Genomic DNA, 17868 nt, shown 5'->3' on the forward strand with positions numbered 1-17868 from the left:
TAGCCTGCATATCGCTCAGGGCGATGGGTCAGGGTAAATGAATACAACTCAACTCAACTCACTCTTACATCACCCACACTTACAAAACCATATTTCCCCCCGCACGACCAAGCTCAACTCATCATGCAGGGCGCTTATTGTCGCCGCGTGAACTGCAGCATGACGGGGGGCAGCGTCGTGGTGAAGGTGTCGAGCGCGCCCGTGTCGAATGCCTCGCCCGTCTCACCCGGCGCGAAGGACACGTTGTACAGCTGGGCGATGTTGCTGATGGAGATACGGAGGGACATGATGGCGAGGTTTTTGCCGGGGCAGGAGTAGGTGCCTTGGGATTGTTAGCATGAGTTTGAATGTGTGCGGATTTCCTTCCCTATCCAGCATGACATCACCACCTGCACCCCCTCCTGCCCCAATCAGGGGTGAAGGAAGAAAAGCAGAAGACGAATAGAAAGTGCGAGGAGAAGCGTGGCAAACTCACCAATGTTAAACGGCATAAACGGCGCGCCATCCGTGCCCATCTCAGCCCTGCGCTCGCCAAACCGCTCGGGAATAAACTCGTCTGCCTGCTGCCAGTACCTCGGATCATTCTGGATAAGCTTCATCGGGACGAACACGTGCGTGTTGCCCGGAATAAACGTCTCGTCGACCATAAGGCCATGCGTCGGGGTCTCGCGGTACACGCCCGTCATGACGGCGGGCTTGATGCGCAGCGTCTCGTTCATAATGTCGTCGATGAAGGACACGCTCTTGGCTTTCTCGTACGTCCACTCGCTGTTGCCGGCGGGCATGGCCGTGTCCAGCTGCGCTTGCAGCTTCTTCAGCACGGAGGGGTACTTGGCGAGGTAGAAGAGGATGCAAGCGAGCGTCGTGGCGGTCGTTTCGCTGCCGGCGATGACGAACGTGCGCGCGTCTTCTTCGAGCGCGTCTTCTGAGGGCGGCGCGGTGATGTCTTTCTCCTTGAGGGCTTTGATCAGCCAGGACATGACGTCCTGGGGGTATTGCTCCGCGTTCCATTCCTGGGTGGCGTTAGTGCTGATTTCTTCATCTGGTCGTTTTATACGCGGTGGCGGGCTACCTTTTTCTTCACGTGGACCTGGCTCGAGCACCATCCAAAGAGGTCAGCGTAGCCGGCTGTGGCACCGGGGACCCGGGCCAAGACGTTCAGCGCCCAGGGCATATTCGACATGATGCCGAGGATGTTCATGTGGTCGTGGAGGCCCTTGATCGCAATGTGCTCTTCGCCCGAGGCGACGCAGCCGAAGTCCTTGCCGAAGCCGATTTCACCCATGATGTCGAAGGACATGTACATGGACCAGGCAGTCGCATCCATGGGCCTGCCGTCAGAAATGTGAGAATGGATTTGGTTCATCAGCTCATCGGCTATCCTCTTGATGCGCGGCTCATAGGTGTTAAGCGCTGCGTAAGACGTAAGCATGGCAAATTTTACGGGCGTCAATCTGTCAGTACCTTTAATGGCAAAGCCTCTGTCCCAAGCCTTGCGTCTCCTCTTGTGGTCCAAGAAGTCCCGAGTCATATGAATGGAAACCTTGGTGCAATCGCTCGAGGCCTGGATGTACCATGTAGCCTTGGTGCATTCCGTTTGTGGGCCGTAAATCAAAGGAACCGCTGACTTGCGGACAACACAAACCTCGCGGGGGCCTTTAGGTTGGCGGTTAACGAAAACTCGCGGAAATGATCGCATAAAGCTCACCTGTGCGGATGAAGTCGCCGTACTGGGCGTGCATCTTTCTAATTTCCTCATGGTACTGGGTTTCCTTCGCAGCGAGGCGGACAGCATAGAAACGAGTGAGTTTTGCGCCCCAGGGGCCGGGAAACTTGCGTAGCCGGTGGAAGAAGAGCCTATAAACCGCGATGCTGAAGAAAAGTCCGATGTTGAAGCCCGTAGTGACGAGCGCAACGCGAGCCAAAGCCGCCGGCACGGCGAAGTTGGCGACAGCGATGTACGCGAATGCAACAGCAACGACAGCCAAGATAGACGAGAAGATGAAGGTGTAAATGTGGTTATCCAGCTCGATGTTCCGCAGAACCGTCAGATGAAATATTAATCCCAAGCCCGCTGCCGATATGGCCGCCGTGATCGGGTCCGTCTCCAGGGCGGCCTTCAACCCCTCCAGGGAGAGGGGGGACGGGTTTGCCATGGCGGAGTTTCACACACTAAAGCAGTGTAAACCCGGGTAGTATTTGGAAACGGGAGACAAGCAACGATCCGAAAACAGCACTCGAGGCGCGAACGCAGAATATTTAAACGTGGAGGGGTTCATGCACGTCAACAGGGGGAAGGCATACGACTCGTTGTCGTGGGTCTTGATAGCATTATCAGATGATTGGGCCGGCTCGTGGGCAAAGCAGGTTGAGCAAAACAGGAGACATGCGACATGGTAACAGCCTATTGGATGGTCGTTAGCTGGTGAACACAAACGTCCAATGGGTGTTCGTGTATTGCGGGACGTAGGTCCGGGCCGACTGCGTGGAGAAAGTCAGCGCGGGCCACGAGACCCCCCGGCCGCCTATCCGCTGCCGCATGGTGGAAGGTCTGGAACATGCCCTGAACATATCGAAGAACTCGCGGAAGTAGATCAATTTCTCAGCATGGAAAGTGTTCAAATGTTCAAATCTTACGGAGGTGGCGTTTGTGTACTACGATATGGCGACAGCGAAGCAGAGGGGTTGCGTTGCACGGTTGAGGTCGGGTGACGACCTGCTTGTCGTGCTATCAAATTCGGAAGTAGGTAAACTGCCATTCCTCCGAGAGGCTTCCACAACTGCAGCTTTGTTTATGCTGGGTGGTTGTAGCTGGTAAGCTGCTCAATTCTATTCGTCTCGCCAACAGGAAAATTTCGTAGACGATATTGTGATGGCTGTGTGTTGCACTGACAGGACGATCTTTTCGCAGTTGCGGTAATCCGTTAACCGAAAGAAAGTAAAATGTGGATGCTTAGTTCGACATTCATCTTCGGTTTTCCACTTGGGTTTCTCTCCTCGGACATCCATCCTGCAGTACTGTAGTAACGTATGGTGCAACGACATCTCTTTTGTTATCCAACTTTCAATATTCCTTGCGCAGAACTAGTCCTTCGTACCTACTAATTTTACCCGTTTGGGGAAATTTGCTTGCCTCATCAAGATCAGATCGCGGCGCGATGATAATAGCCCAGCACGGATCTCTTCAAAGTTCTCACTTTGCTGCTGAATAGCAGGGTGTTGTATGGTTATACGATTGCCGGGACCGAATATTTGCTGTATAGTGCAGGCCACCAGATGGGCACATTCCCAACGCGGGTCTCCTCGGCATGTCCTTGAAGCTGGCCAGATGTTGAATTTGGAAGTGGATAGGCAAGAGAAAAACACTTTGTGGTGCTAACAATCCAGCTCTTCCGCTCCCTGAAAATGATGCGCTTATTCACGTCCAACTGTTTCCAGAAATTCATAGATTGTGGTCTTCGGTTGCTTTCAAGAATATTCCAGACATCGGCCGCAGAAAAGGAACCATCTTACAACTGACAAGCGGCTGGACGCGGTGACCCAGTGAAGTAATTGTGCGGCCTCGTCCTGTTCTGAAGTATCTGGTAGGCGTCACCCCAAATAAAGTCTAGTGTTGATGGTCCAGCGGCAATGGCAACGATATGAGGTAAACTTAATATCGCAGTTTCGCATCTAGCGATTGGGGACATCCAGTGATTTACGAATGAACCGATGTTTGCGCACAAGGTACAAGTGGGACTGTCCGCATCGTGATCCGGATGTTGTATGCCTTCCTAAACAGTAACGTGAGTACTTCTCCCAAAGACCATCGCTTCAAAACAAGATTTGCCGCTGATCATGCTCCCGAGAAGGACGAGTCCAGGCTTCTGCATGAGAAGTATGCAGAGGAAAGGCTAGAATTTTAACCACAAATGCTGCAAGGACGCCAAGTACCGTGTCCGAGAACCGTGCGTCTCGGCACTTGAGTGCCGTTGTATATTGCTCCTAGGACCCTGATCTGGTTCGTCTGTGGCCTCATCGTGAGAGTCCGGCGTAGAATCGCCGAAGGGCCAAGCGATTGGCCGCCATGCGGTCTAGGAGCAGTTTTGGCGTGTCATGGCGCGAATGCTGAGGGTGGTGTTGCCGGTAGTAAAAGGACTTAGAAACTATCTGTGATTGTCGGTGGTCAGGCAGATGCTAGACAGATTGTGTGGTTGGAATACGGTTGGTCGAAGAGCAGTGAGAAGCGATGCTGGGGGTAGAAAGTTTGTCAGTTAAACACCTGCGTTCGGTACGAAGAGCATTTCATTACGGATAAAACCGCCAGTCTGTACGGATGAATGCATCGTGAGCAAATGACACTCTTACGGCCGTTCGAGCCCCGTCGCCTCGAGTCGCGGCGACTGCCTCTCCGCGCGAGGGTCTGCGCACGGCCAAGATTCCGGCATGGGCAATGCTTTTCTCCGGATGAAGCCATCGTGAAAGAGCACGAGACAGGCGGGCTCAGGCTCGAAAGGCTCGTCCGGGCTCTCTCCAGCTCCACAGGCCGGAGCAATGATGCAAGAAGCGAATACGGCCGTCGGAGCCGTGACGCTTGGCGGGCGTGACATCCGTGGAACAAGAGCCCAACGCAACTCACCGCCGACAAGGAAGAAGCAAAGGACGGCGAAGAACAAGGAATGCAACGTCGGCGGGAGTTGCCAGGTGACGGCGGCGGCGGCGACGGCGGCCGTTTTGCGATTTATCCAGCCAATGGCGGGGTGTGGGCGGATTCAGGCTAAAGCGGGCACGCGAGCCCCCCAGAGCCTCATCAACGATCCGGGGAGCGCCTGGGGCCCCAACGCAAACCAAGGCTCTCATTAGCCGCGTCTGGAGCCTCGTCTCCGGCCGAGGGGGCGCGTTGCCGTGTGTCATCGTACGATGCATCGCCGTGAGACAGGATTTCTGCCGCCGCCGTGCCTGCGCTTTAAAAGGCCCGGTGCTGCCCGCCCGCCCCAAGCCCCAGGCCTGCCCCGGATCGTTGGCCCTTTCCCCCGGATTTCTGGGGTGCGCTGATCGACACACCACACAACCCACTCGGACACGCGAACACTGACAACAACTACGACAACAACAATGGCCACCACCGACCGGGGATTAAGGGGGGAACGAACGTACTGGGAAGAAATCAGACTTGGCGGTTTCGCAATGGACACCGTACCACAGGGACTCTAAAAAGGAACCTCGACGCGCTTCTGTACTCTACACCTGCACAGCACGACAGGCGACCAGCAAGGCCAGACACATCGGGCCCAAACGAACGGATGACGACAGGGAAACCGGCAATCCGACGATCAACGACGCGGCTGCCACGGCTACCACCCCGCTGGCGTCGCGACTGATGGATGATTGACGACCAGCCTCGACCGCTGCGCCGGTTACCACCACCACCGCTTCACACGTCACACCACGCCACTCTACCCCACACCCAACCTCGCCGATTCCACTCTTATAGCCCCACCCCCGTCCTCACTCACCTTTTTTCTCGGCTCCGCTCCCGATCGAACGATGCTAAATACGGCTGCCTCCATCACCTCGGTTTCGAACAAGGGCAGGGTTTGAACGGGAAAGAAGGGAATCATGGATACTGGCAAGAGTAGGAACACAGATGGGAACAGGTACAGACAGAGGATCTGAACATGAACCTGTGTTCACTGGGTAAACGCAGCAGACCACGCTGGGCACTACTACTACGGCAAAGGTACACCGTCACTGGGCAGCACCTAGAAGATACTCTTACCCACATTTGCAGGATGACGGCTGGCCCTAAAACATCCATCGCGGAACATGGCCGTCAAACCGTAAAATCGGACAGGAACACTTACCACCACAGTGCAGCCAAGGTGCGCAGGATCCCAGGACCTGGACCGGATCGAACAAGGACCTTGACCACAGCGGACGCATACCGGAACCAGGATCAAAGGAATCATCGACGTTCACAGCAAAGCCAAGGAACCACAAAATGAGTTGACAAGATATTCTTGCATACTTTCTCTCGCCCTGTGCGAGGCGAGGCTAATCGTTACATACAACACATGATCATTAAAGTTTCGGCCGTCCATCCAGCCCTCAGCAAATGCCCCACCACAACATTAAAAAATCCAGAAGATCGTAGAAGGGTAGAAAATACTCCGTACCCGCGATAGAAAAACGACAAACGCCGCCGTCCAATCGACTTTTTTGCAAAAAATTTGCTTAGGGGGTATTAAGCGCATTTAGACGCGCTGGGGGTCCATCAGCGTTCCGCCGGGCTGGCCGTCGATGGCGTTGTTGGTCTTCTCGCCCTCGATGTCGCTGTCCTCGACCTCGGCCTGCATGACCTCGGCAAGCTTGGAGCGAGCGCGGAGCGCGGGTCCGAACTTGTACATGACGAAGGGGAGCGTCGTCAGGAGGACGGCAACGAGAGCCAGCAACAGACCGGCCCACTGCGAGCCCATGTTGTGGAAGAACTGGTTGGCGAACAGAGGCGAAATGGCACCGAGCGTGTTACGCATGAGACCTTGGCCGGCGATGGCAGAGGAGCTGTTCTCGCCGTAGCAGTCGGCAGTGAAGGAGTAGCAAGACTCGAAGATGAAGAATATACCGAAGGCGATCAGGGCCAGGGCGATGACGGGGCCAACCCAGGTGAGGTAACCGTACTGGGTGAAAGAGTAGATGAAGAGACCGATGGGGAGCCAGATGGCGCCGAAAAGAGCACCGTACAGACGAGCCTCGGGCGCGACGTTGCCATTGCGCTCCTTCATCAGCTGGTTGTACTTCCTGATCTGGAAGTAGTTGAGGCCGTAGCCCAGGGTGACACCGATGCAGAGAGCGATGTAGGGAAGACCAGCTGGGGGAAAAGTCAGCAACTGCGGAAAGACCAAGAATGTGCGACGCGGGAAAACTTACAGACACCCTCGTTCCAGCCGTGCTTCTCGGTGAAAGTGATAGGAATGACCGACAAGAAAAGGAAGGCCAGGAACCAAGCGAAAGAGATCCAGAGACCGAAAGCGAAGACGACGGGCTCGGTAGCCAGCATGTGGATGGCCTTGACTGAGGAGTTGTGAAGCATCTGCTTGATGTTGCGGGCCTCAAGGTCCATCTTGGACTTGTACATCTCGTTGTTGGTGGCAGCGCGGATGGCCTTGGCGCGCTTCTTGAGCGTCACACCACCACGGGTCTCCTTGAAGGTGAGGAGGATAACGATCAAGAGAGGAACGCAGGAAAGACCCTGAATACCCTCAATCCACCTCCAGCCGATGGTCATGTCGATGAAACCAGCGTAGATGGGTGCGCCGACCGTACCGAGAATGGCAATGTACGAGAAGAGGGCCATCGGGCCGGAACGCTTGTCGGGAATGTACATGTCGGAGAAGGTACCACCGACGAGAATCGTACCAACACATCCGAAGAGACCGAGCAGCGCACGAAGGACCAGGATGGTGCCGATGTTCTTGCCGAGAGACAGACCAATGAAAGTCAAGGTGAAGCAGCAGTAGGCACCGACGTAGACGAGCTTACGACCGACCAACTCGCAGAAAGGCGCAAGGAACAGAGGAGCCAAGGCGCAAGTGATGTTGAAGAGGAAGAGACCAAGCTGGCCAATCTCCTTCTCGACGCCAAAATCCTTGCACATGCTGCCGATACCGGAAGAGTAGGCCGTCGTCGCCAGACCGATGGTCAAGGTCATCAGGCACAGAAGAGCGGTCGAGTAGGCCTTGCGGAAGGATGACCAGTTGAAGGGGTTCTCCTTGTCACCAGGAGCAAATTCCAACAGGATGACCTCCTCGCCGTGGTCCTCGGCCGTCTTGGTGTAGGTGAGGGGCATGTCGATCTCGAGGGAGACAAGCTCGCCGCGGGTGCTGGCGTTGCCGGCGTCGGCGTTCAGGGCCTCCAGGTACTTGCCACCGCAGATGCATCCGCGCTTGGTGTTGAACTTCTTGTGGGTTGAGTTGTTGGACGAGTCGACCGGGGTCTCGCCCTCGAGGTGGGCGACATTGCTGCCCGTATTGTTATGTCTCGACGCTTTGGCAGGCATGTTGTTCGGAATTCCTGGGGTATCTGATGGGGAAGGTATCCAGCCAGCTATCGTGCAAAGATCCGGGGCAGCTTTTCACTTATATTCGCCGGCGCGGACAGCACGTGGCTCCTCAGGGACGGACATAGCTGACCAGGGCCCGGTTGTTGAGGCGGCGGCGTGTCAGTCGAGGCCGTCCGATGACGTTGGAGACCTAATCGGGTCCGAGTCTGCGGCGGATGCCTGCGTATCCACCGCGCGACACGGAGAGAATAACGAGAGCAGTGGACCGGGGCCTGGCGGGAAAACTGGGCCTTCGGGAGAGGCAAACCCGCATTGAGGCCGAGGAAAATGCGGCGCTAGGACAGCCTTATCGCTTGCCGAACCGGCAGGCCCTGTCGATCAGACGATCCGAAAAGAACCTAGCCATGGCGGACGACGGCTTGAAGGCGCCGCTTAGAAGCGGGCGTGGCGCGCGCGAGGGCTGGCGTGGACGCGGCTTCCTCTGTGGGAAGTAAAAAAAAAAAACGAGCCGCTGTGCTGGCCCATGATGTCAAGCCGGGGGAAAAGGCGAAAGGCGAAAAGGCTACTGTGTTTCTTCCGCAAGCTTTCGGCGGAGGGCCTTGGCTGCAACGTCCGTACGGTAACATTGGCGGACCGGCGTGTCCCCCTAGCGGCCTGAGGCGTGACACGGTGGGTCGTTCGGCGCAGGGGCCCGGCACTAGCACGGCAGTGGCTCTGCGCCGCAACATCGGCACAGACACAACAAAAAAAAGAAGGTTTGTCGCAGGAAGCTGACAACTTGGACAGGCCACAGGACGAAACGACGCCCAAAACCCTCGATGATTGTCGCGCTGGCGAGTCGCGCCCGCGGCGACCGCTCCCCTTCTCGGTAGTGGAGACGGACAATCTGGAGCGCGCGTGCACAGTGCGCGCTGCAACACCACGACCACACCACTTTTCGCTCCCTGCGGTGGGTTTTATGGGGCGGATTCGCTGGGCGCGGCCCTCGGCGCCGCTTCTGGTCGAACGACGTGTGGGGAGCCCGCACCAGCTGCTCCTCGTGCCCCCAATTCCCCTCGAGCACCCCCCCCCTCCCGCGCCTCCCCAGCAATTTTCCCCGTACGAACGAGACGGGCGAGCGACATGGAGAAGACACGACGAGCCGGGGCCGGTCGGTCGCAGGCAGCCGGGCCGCGCGGGCGTCTGTTGTTTCCTCTGCGCTCTCGCAAAGCAAATTTCGGCAGCTCGCCGGGCCGGGAACAAACAGTTCGGTGGCTCTGACGTAAAGCGGCTCTTCCGCTCACCGTCCAAGGACAGGCAGGCAGAGGTGAAGCCAAGCTGCAGCAGGATTCCTGCGCGTTCGTGTTTGTCTCGTCGCCGGACGAGGGCCCGAGCGCCCCGCTCAGCTAAGCTAGGCGGGCGGTCGTCGTCGGTGGCGCTGTCCAACGCTCGTCATCGATGGGGGTCGGTCCTGAAAAAGTCTGAGCGCCGCCGACACAGACGTGTTGCAAGCCTTGCTTGTCGGCCAATGGTTTCCGCGCGCGCGTTGTCGTGTTGTTTGTTGTTTATGCTCGACTCGACACCGCCGTCGTCGTCGCGGCGCGCTCCTTTTCCCCTTCCTTCCCCCCATCCCCCAATCCGTCTTCTACCTAGCAGCGCAGCCCGCTTCCCCAAAAAGTCGCGCAGGTGGAGTGCCAGCTTGACACGCGGATTGACACGCGCAGATCGCGCGAGTCGCTTGCGGCGGGATGGTCTCCCCATGAGGGAGGCGGTCGAACCCAAACACGGGATTTGGTCGCAGCGGATGCCGCGTAGCCGGGGCGCGTGCTCCCTCCTCGCTCCTCACGCTCCTCCTCCACAACCCGCATGCTGGCGCTGCTGCGGCTGCGACAGTCCCCCGTGGAGCGCCCGCCCGCTCGGCATATTGGGACGCCCGAACCCGCTATACCGCGATCGGCCTGCTCTGCTGATTGCGAGGTGCGCGCGTGCCCAGTTTCATCCGATCCGAAACGCTGGAGTCGCGAGATCTCTGGCTGCGCGATCGTCGTCGTTTTGTTTTTTTTGGGCAGCAACAGTAGCAGCAGCAGCAGCCGGGTTCATGCAAACAGGTGATCTTGGACGACCTCGACCCCCTCGATCCTTGATCTCGACCTGGGCGCGTTCACGGCCCTCCCTCCCAACAACGAGGCGTCCCCTTGTCCACCGCCGTCCCAAGGCCCTTCGACGCCGCTTCCAGAATCCTTCCATGCAGGGAAAAACAGGCATCCACGCACCCACTCCCAACCCACACCGAGCCCCTATTCCAGTGCGGCGGTGGCGAAAGCACGGCGGGGACGGCGGGGATGGCGGCAGCCAGCTGGCTGGCTGCTTGGCTAGATGGATGGTTCGTTCCGCCCGTCGTCATGCCGGCAGTAGTTGGGCCCTTCACCATCGAATCACACATTGCATTCAAAACGTACAATAGGCACTACTAATCGTGCCCGACGCCCGACGCAGCGGCCGGAGACAGCGCTCCGATCTGTGCGTGCGAGCGAGCGCGCAGAACAAGTGGGCACCAACCGGTCACCCGCATGGGCGCTGCGGCCCCCGACTCGCGACGAGGGTTCTGCCGCCTCATACAATCAATAGTCATCAGCCTCGCCGCCTGCCAGTGCCCGCACAGGCACCAAGCGGCAAGCCTCACTTTTGCGTTGCGCGACGCCAGCATTGCGTGGGCGCGGAGCCCGCTGATTGGGCTCGCCCTGTATAAGGCGCGGCGCCGGCAGGGTCTGTGAGGCTTCCGTGCCGCTGCCGCTGTCGCTGCCGCTGCCGCTGCCGCCCCTGAGGCGGACGGTTGGGGTCACGCATCTACATTTTGCGACGTGGAGCGTGGAGGGCGTGGGTACTGGACCCTTGGGCTGCGATGGGTTGCTTGGATCTGTGCTTGTAGACACACGGTTGTTGTTGGTGTGGACGGGTAGGTGCGTGGTTGGGTTGGGTTAGGTAGGTTGTAGGTAGGTTGTGGGCTGTGGGCTCCTCCTCGCCGTCCGTCGTTGTTGTCGTTGCTATTGTTGTGGTGGTGGTAGCAGTCAGCATAGAGTGTGGCTTGCAGCCCGCCCGCATAGGTAGGTTCCTTGGCCATGCGGGGGCCGCCTCACCCGGGCAGGTATACCGAGTCGCAGCACGCGCGATATGATTATCCGCCTGGCCGTTGTGATGGACGCGCACGCGGTACGGATTACATTGGCACCAAGAACTTGCGTAGGTGTGTTGTGTTGTGTTGTATGTAGGAACGCGACATGTATGCGTGCGTCCACTGTACGTATGCAACTGCAACTGCAACGCAACGCAACGCGGCGCAACGCAACGCAACGGCCATCGTTGTTCTCTCCTACTCCACATGTTCGTCGCGATCTGCCCGCCCGGCGCGAGGCGGGCCCTGCTCTTGTTCCTGGTCCTGGGTCTTGGTCTTGGTCTTGACCGCTCGTGGTAGGAAGGTAGCTAGCTACATACCTGGTAGCTGTGTGTTGCGGGTACGGTTGGACAGCGGGCTGCGTGAATTGCTGGATAATGGATAGGATAGGCAGGAGGGCCGTCTATCATCTTGTGCGTGTGGTTGCGAGAATTCGCTCTTATGCTGCTGTTCCCCGCCGTTGTGCTGCTTGCTTGCTTGCTTGCTTGCTTGCTTGCACACTGGATTGGATGGATTGGTGCCCAGCGTCGTTCATCGCGCAGCGTCTCATCACGTCCGTCCATCACGCCCGCTCACAACCCAACGACATCGATGATGACGACGAGGACACGCGCCCGCCATTGTCCCCATCACCCAGTGCTCATCAGCGCGCATCCTCCGTCTCCGTCCTCCGTCCTCCGTCGACCTGCGACGCGCGCCCCGCCATACAATATGTCCATCACCAGCGATCGCTATTCCCGAGCCCGCTATTGTATTGTACAATATTGATGCCCGCAGCCCAGCACGCTCTTCCGTCGTCGTTGTTTGAGTCTCCGATCCGAAACATGCTGTTGTTGTCATCGTTGCGGGTGCCTTGCCTGATGCGGTAGCGCCGCCGCCGCTGCTCTCCGCTGCCTCCGCCGACCACGACGACGACGGTGATGATGATGACGATGCGGGCGAAGGAGATTGATGATGATGATGGAGGAGGTGGTTAGGCTGAAACGTCTAGGCGGCCGCGCTGGTGGTCACGCGCGTCATTGTCACTGCCGACCCGGAGGAGGACGGGCGGGTGTTTACGGACGAGACGAGTCGACGACAGTACGGACGAAGACGGGCTCGTACGAACGAAGGCTCGTAGGTACGTATGCCAGTGCGCGCAGGAACGCTGATTTGATTTGGGTTGATTCGCATGGGGTCCATGATTCTCCGTACATACGCAGTCACGCGCAGCGAGATCATGCTGTCCGCACCGCCGCACCGCGCCTCAGCGCATCGCAGTGCTCCTCCAACCTCCGCCCTCGAGTCTGGACGCCTGCGCTGCTGCCACTGCCATGGCCATGCTCGCTGCGACGCTGTCCTGGCAGCTGGCATGGCATGGCCATAGACACGGAAGGCAAGCACGAGCACGAGCCACAGCGCCGCTCCCGCGCCCGCGCGCCCGCGCACCCTGGCACACGCTCTTAAGCAAAATCGAAGCTTAGGCCTTGCAGGCGAAACGACACAGGACGGCGCGGCGATGCAGTTGCATCCCTAGGCAAAACACAACTAATCTTGCCCAGTCCTATCCAATCCGACCTAACCCGCACGCACTGTCGCAGTCCCGCTCGCTCACTCACACGCACGCACGCTCGCTCGCTACCCCCGCAAGGACGCGCTCCCAAATCGCGAGACCATCACACGAGCCTCACTCTCTCGCCGCTATCTCGGGCCCCCGCGGCCCACGCACGCACGCTCTTACACACAGGAGTCAGGGCGCTGTCGGTGAGCGCGGGACAGCAGACAAAGGTTAAAAAAGAAGGCTAAGGCCAAGGCTAAAGCTATGGCTAAAAAGCTTGCTGGCAGCCGCCCGGTCGTCGGCGCTGCCCGGGCGCGCGTGTGCGTGTGCGTACGGTGAGGCGCGGGGTGTCTGTGTCCCGCGTTCCGTGTCCGGGCTCGGCGACCGTGTGTCACTGTCGAGCGAGAGAGAGAGAGAGCAGGATGGTGGATCTGGGAAGCTTGCTTCTTTCGATGCACCCACTGCTGGACTGGGGACCCGCTGTTGGGCGCTGATGCGTGACGGCTGGGCTGGGGGGTGCGTGCGTGCGTTGGGATCAGGTGCGTGCTGTGATGTAGGCAGGTAAGTAAGTGAGGCGTGCGGTATGCGATGGCGGCGGCAGTGGCTGCGGACGGGAGGGCGGGAACGCAGTGCAGTTCAGTTCAATTTATCTGCAGGGCGGGCGGGTGGCGACTGGCGGGAAGGGGGATGAGGTGGTGGCCTTGTCGCCTTGTCGCTGTGGTAGACGTGGTGGTGGTGTTGGTTCGAGTAGGTAGGTAGGTGTTGTACGACGCGCCTCCTTGCCAGCTGGCTGGCTGGGTGGCTGGTTGCGAAGGACGCGTTCACTTTACGGTTACTGTTACTTTTGCCTACTCAGAGCCTACATAACTACTCGATCCGGAAATCGGTTCAGTAGAGGTGGGTAGATGGTAGATTAGGTAGGTAGGTCGAGTGAGTGGTGTGATGGTGTTAGACTTTGCAGGAATAAGTAGGTAAGTAAGATGAGGTGATATGAGGTCTCTCTCTCTCTCTCTCTCTCTCTCTCTCTCTCTCTCTTTCCTTCTATCTCTATTCATTCATCCTCTTTCCCTCTCTATCCTCCTCCAATCTTTCTCGTTCGACGACGACAACGACGACGACGACGACGCCTCAAACCCCTCCCCTCCCCTCCCCTCCCATCTACCTCCTAGATCCTATCCCGCGGCGTCCACCCCGCCCATCGCTCCCGCCCCTATCAACGCGTACGCACGCGCACGAAACCACAAGAAACCGCACGAAACCGTACACAGCGCCGCCACTGCCGTAACCGTATCGATCGAGACAGGAGAGTGCGATGCGATGCGATGCGATGCGTGGGATGAGATGAGATGAGATGGGGATGGGACAGGGCAGGACAGGGCAGGTACCGCGTGTGCCCCAGCGTCGAGCGGCAGCGCACCTTACGCGGCATCGGCCAGGCGAGCGAGCGAGCAGGCAGCGCAGAGCGATACCACGTACCCGCGAGCTCTGAGTCGCGTGCTTGATACCTGCTTAAGCTAGGCTAGGCTGGGTAGAAGACACTCTGCACGTGTGCTTCGCTGAAGTGTTTCTGATGTGCTTCGCTGAAAGGGATGCGGGTGCTAGTCGCTTACCTAGGGTTTAGGCGGGCGGGGAGGGTGCGTGGAGGGCGTGTTGTTGTTGTTGTTGTTGTTGTTGTTGTTGTTGTTGTTGTTATTGTGGTAGTGGTGGTGTATGAGCGGGCTAGACTGCTGTTTTTGGTGCCGGTAGGTGCCTAGGTAGGTAAGGTATGGCGGCGATGGTGTAAAAGTGAGTGCGTGGGAGTTGGCGTAGTGGCGTAAATGATATAGCCACGCATGGAGGGACAATCGCGGAGAACCCTTCAGGAGAAGAGACGCTGGTCTTATAGTGTGCTCTTTTTGCATCTTTAATAGCCAGGCTGTTCACAGGGTGGCGAGCTCTACGACTTACTTACAGCCCATCACAACCAACCACATCCTCCAACCAATCAAGCACCTGGTAATAGATGAGGCCTAATATGCCCGGAACGTCTGTGCCTCCGACTCTAAACCGCTCAACTCAACACCGGGACCCAGTTTCGAACTCCTTCCACTGTTCCGTCCGCACACATACATAGCAAAGCACATCACCATCTCCACAACATGTCAAGCCGCTTCTCCAGCCGACAATGCCGAGTTTCACCAGCTTGTAATCAAGGCGTAGAACACCAACACCACCACCACCACTAGCAATAGCAACCCCATTTCAAAGGACAGACCACGTTCGCTTCGCCTGTCCCGTTTCATTACATAGTCCCCCCTCCTGTGAGCTTGTTTCTCAGTGTTGGCCAATCTTCAAGAACTTGCTGATGAGCTGTAGCAGGGAAGGCTATTATTCTCGGGCACACTGGATTTGCTGCTGCGGCTATGGCTGCGTGTGGGACGAGCCCTTTCCTTTTATTGCGTTGGAAGTGTAGCTGGCCCTTTGTTTTGCAGCTTTAGGAACATGGTCCTTGCTCATAATATAAGAATGAGATACATCTCTTAGTGGCAGACAATTAGCTGAATAGCAGTTCGTTGGCGATGGAGTTGATACCACAACATCCAACCATGAATCAAATGATTTGGTGTCACAGAGAACGGTGAAAAACAAAGCATTCATGATCGATTTTGTACGTAGCATTGACGTTACTCTACGCAAGCGAATCGTTGCATCAACTCTCAGAGATCAAGCCATCTGTCCGATACCAGAAACAGCAAAACGTGTCCGCAGCCCTTCCTCTCTACGCTCTACCAACACATTCAGACCTCAAAGTTACACCCACACATACTGCTCACCGAAACTCTAAGAAGCATGCTTCGCCTTGATAGCTTCCGCCACCTTCTCAGCAATAGCGTAGAGCGTGCTCGTCGCATGTCCGGCCATCTGGAACGGGATAACCGAACCGTCCACGACGCGAACGTTTGCTGTGCCGTAGACGAGGAGGTTGTTGTCGACGACACCGCCGAGCTCGCGCGGCAGCATGGCAGCAGTGGCGATGTAGTGGTAGTTGGTGCGGTCTAGTTACAATGTCAGTATTTTGCGGCGCAAACAAAAGGCACGAGAAGGATACGTACAGGTGTTCTTGATCCACTTCGCCCAATCGGCATCATCAGCATTTTCCGGCACGACATCCAGACCGGGCTCAGTCTCATTGGTGATGTGCTGTTTCAGAGACGAGGTGTTTGCGAGGCGACGTGCCATCTTCGACGCCTGAACATGTACATGCATGTCGTAGTCCATCATGAAGAAGTTAGGGTTGATGTCGGGCTTGCAATGGGGGTCCCCAGAGGTGATGTGAATATTGCCGCGCGAGAAGGGCATCAAGGGCCAGTACGACACGAACATGGACGAGGTAGAACTCGATCCCACGAGAATCTCGACGGCTGGGGTGTCGGTGTTGAATAACAGGTCGTGCTGGATGCCGTAGAGACGCTCGAGCGCGGTCGCATTAACAGCGCCGCCGGTGGCGTTGACGACTTGTTCAGCGTAGCTCTTGATAGATGAAGCGACGGTGTCGTTGAGGCTTACAACGGCGGGCTGTAGCGGGCCAACACCATCTTCGCCGCTGAATAGGTCCTTCATGGTCAAGTACGCAACGTAGGCACCGCCGCTGGAAGGGTTGGGTTTACTGGAAAATACCATGCCAGAGTTGGCTTGGTCTTGGAGGTTCTCTCCAACGGAGGGAAGGTCAACTACAACGTCAATTCCAAACTTCTTGAGGATGCTGCGGTACGGTCAGTGATGAACGGTGAGATGGGGGAGAGGGGGAGTGGCTTACGCAGAGTTTCCGACGCCTGAATGCTCGAGGATAGGTGGCGATCTCAAGGCACCTGCAGACAAGATGACTTCACGGGTAGCTTCGAAGAATTTCTGTTCGCCGCTCGCGCAGGTGACGTGCACTCCGCTAGCGACAGGCTTTCCGGAAGGCGACGACATGTTTATTGGCTTCTCCCAAGTGATGAAATCGACAGAAGTGTTCAAATAAAGGTGAAGGTTCTTTCGGTCGGCGATGGGCCAGTAATATGCGCGTGCAGCGTCTTCCCTAACATTCTCAATACGGCGGACAGTCCTCGGATAAAGAGAGAAGCCACGCATCTCGCCATCATTGGGATCCTGGTTGAAGGGAATATCCATCGCACCGAAGGTCGAAACGAGAGTCGTAATGATGTCGCCATACATCATGTCATTGACCCAACCCACGTACAAGTTTCCCATGTAGCCGTGAACTTTAGGACCGTAAGTGGCTCCAGCTGCGACCTGCATTGCGGAGGGCCACTGAAAGTGCTCGCTCTTCTTGTAGTAAGGGAGGAGGGTCGTCCAGTTCCATCCGTCGTTTCCGAGACGCTCCAACGCATCAATCTGAGCCTTCTCAGCGCGGAGGTAAGTCATACCTAGGTGAACATGTCAGTATAAGGTATCAGTCAGATAAGATCCAACTTTACCGTTGATGGTGCTGGTGCCACCCAACGCCTTGCCAGCCCTCATGGTCTGAGTCTTGTTGCCAGCAAAAGCCTGAGGGACAGACTCGTACTGCCAGTCGATGGAAGAGCCGAAGGCCTTGCCATAGCCTTCGGTAGTCGTGACGTTGGGGTTATTCAAGACGGAGTCGCCGGCCTCAATGATTGCGACGGAGACGTCGGGATCCTTGGACAGACGGTTGGCGATGACGAGGCCTGAGGTACCGCCGCCAACCACGATGTAGTCGTACTTGTTGTCTTGGATGGGGGAACAGTTGGCTGTGAGAGCTAGCACAGCCGCGGCAAGGAACGCGGAAACGAATGTGGGAAGCATGGTGAAGGAGTGGTCTGGAAGGATTGACGAGAAGCGACCGGGTGGAAAAGGAAAGCTCTGGGGTGGGAGAGCGGGGAGGGGAAGGAGCTTATATATCTGAGGGGGGGGGGGGGGGGGGGGGGGGGGGGGGGGGGGAGGCGTGGGTGACTGCCCGTTTGTGCGGATGACCTCATTGGTCGTGACTGCCCAACCTTACCTAGTGACAGGTACGGAGGAATGTAGGTCGCATGTTTCACCTTGCGTCTCTGTCAGTGCTTTATCGTCCTGTTAAACCCGGGTTTCGGAAGTGACTGGATTTTTATCCACGAGCCTGGTGTGCGGAATGAGCCCCAT

General features: G+C 57.3%; 7 protein-coding genes across 7 annotated transcripts; 2 read left to right on the forward strand and 5 right to left on the reverse strand.

Annotated features, from left to right (window-relative positions):
* Position 1: 1 nt before the first annotated feature.
* K452DRAFT_275327 (uncharacterized protein) lies at positions 2–2156 on the reverse strand (the record flags this gene model as incomplete). Its single annotated transcript, XM_033539230.1, has 5 exons — positions 2–322; positions 476–1013; positions 1073–1413; positions 1465–1656; positions 1709–2156. The coding sequence occupies 5 exons, from the start codon at positions 2154–2156 to the stop codon at positions 135–137; spliced, it is 1707 nt and encodes a 568-aa protein (XP_033394929.1). The 3' UTR covers positions 2–134.
* A 3822-nt stretch (positions 2157–5978) lies between these two features.
* On the reverse strand, positions 5979–8487 carry K452DRAFT_320383 (uncharacterized protein). The gene is made up of 2 exons (XM_033544320.1): positions 6907–8487; positions 5979–6847 (listed from the first exon to the last, which is right to left on the reverse strand). The coding sequence occupies exons 1-2, from the start codon at positions 8033–8035 to the stop codon at positions 6234–6236; spliced, it is 1743 nt and encodes a 580-aa protein (XP_033394930.1). The 5' UTR covers positions 8036–8487; the 3' UTR covers positions 5979–6233.
* A 394-nt stretch (positions 8488–8881) lies between these two features.
* On the forward strand, positions 8882–10755 carry K452DRAFT_73730 (uncharacterized protein). Its single transcript, XM_033547080.1, has 2 exons — positions 8882–10400; positions 10514–10755. The coding sequence occupies exons 1-2, from the start codon at positions 8997–8999 to the stop codon at positions 10643–10645; spliced, it is 1536 nt and encodes a 511-aa protein (XP_033394931.1). The 5' UTR covers positions 8882–8996; the 3' UTR covers positions 10646–10755.
* Positions 10674–11514, reverse strand: K452DRAFT_73673 (uncharacterized protein). The gene has a single exon (XM_033547078.1). It carries the CDS (start codon positions 11396–11398, stop codon positions 10865–10867), a length of 534 nt encoding a protein of 177 aa, XP_033394932.1. The 5' UTR covers positions 11399–11514; the 3' UTR covers positions 10674–10864.
* Positions 11515–13601: 2087 nt separating this feature from the next.
* Positions 13602–14236, forward strand: K452DRAFT_73688 (uncharacterized protein). Its single transcript, XM_033547079.1, has 2 exons — positions 13602–14103; positions 14163–14236. The coding sequence occupies exon 1, from the start codon at positions 13717–13719 to the stop codon at positions 14074–14076; it is 360 nt and encodes a 119-aa protein (XP_033394933.1). The 5' UTR covers positions 13602–13716; the 3' UTR covers positions 14077–14103; positions 14163–14236.
* Positions 13933–14772, reverse strand: K452DRAFT_289772 (uncharacterized protein). Its single transcript, XM_033540888.1, has one exon. The coding sequence runs from the start codon at positions 14625–14627 to the stop codon at positions 14337–14339; it is 291 nt and encodes a 96-aa protein (XP_033394934.1). The 5' UTR covers positions 14628–14772; the 3' UTR covers positions 13933–14336.
* A 584-nt stretch (positions 14773–15356) lies between these two features.
* On the reverse strand, positions 15357–17613 carry K452DRAFT_352518 (GMC oxidoreductase). Its single transcript, XM_033545780.1, has 4 exons — positions 17187–17613; positions 16523–17135; positions 15819–16468; positions 15357–15761 (listed from the first exon to the last, which is right to left on the reverse strand). The coding sequence occupies exons 1-4, from the start codon at positions 17533–17535 to the stop codon at positions 15547–15549; spliced, it is 1827 nt and encodes a 608-aa protein (XP_033394935.1). The 5' UTR covers positions 17536–17613; the 3' UTR covers positions 15357–15546.
* Positions 17614–17868: the final 255 nt, after the last annotated feature.

Source organism: Aplosporella prunicola (assembly GCF_010093885.1).
Source record: "Aplosporella prunicola CBS 121167 unplaced genomic scaffold K452scaffold_20, whole genome shotgun sequence".
In the NCBI taxonomy this organism is placed as follows: domain Eukaryota; kingdom Fungi; phylum Ascomycota; class Dothideomycetes; order Botryosphaeriales; family Aplosporellaceae; genus Aplosporella; species Aplosporella prunicola.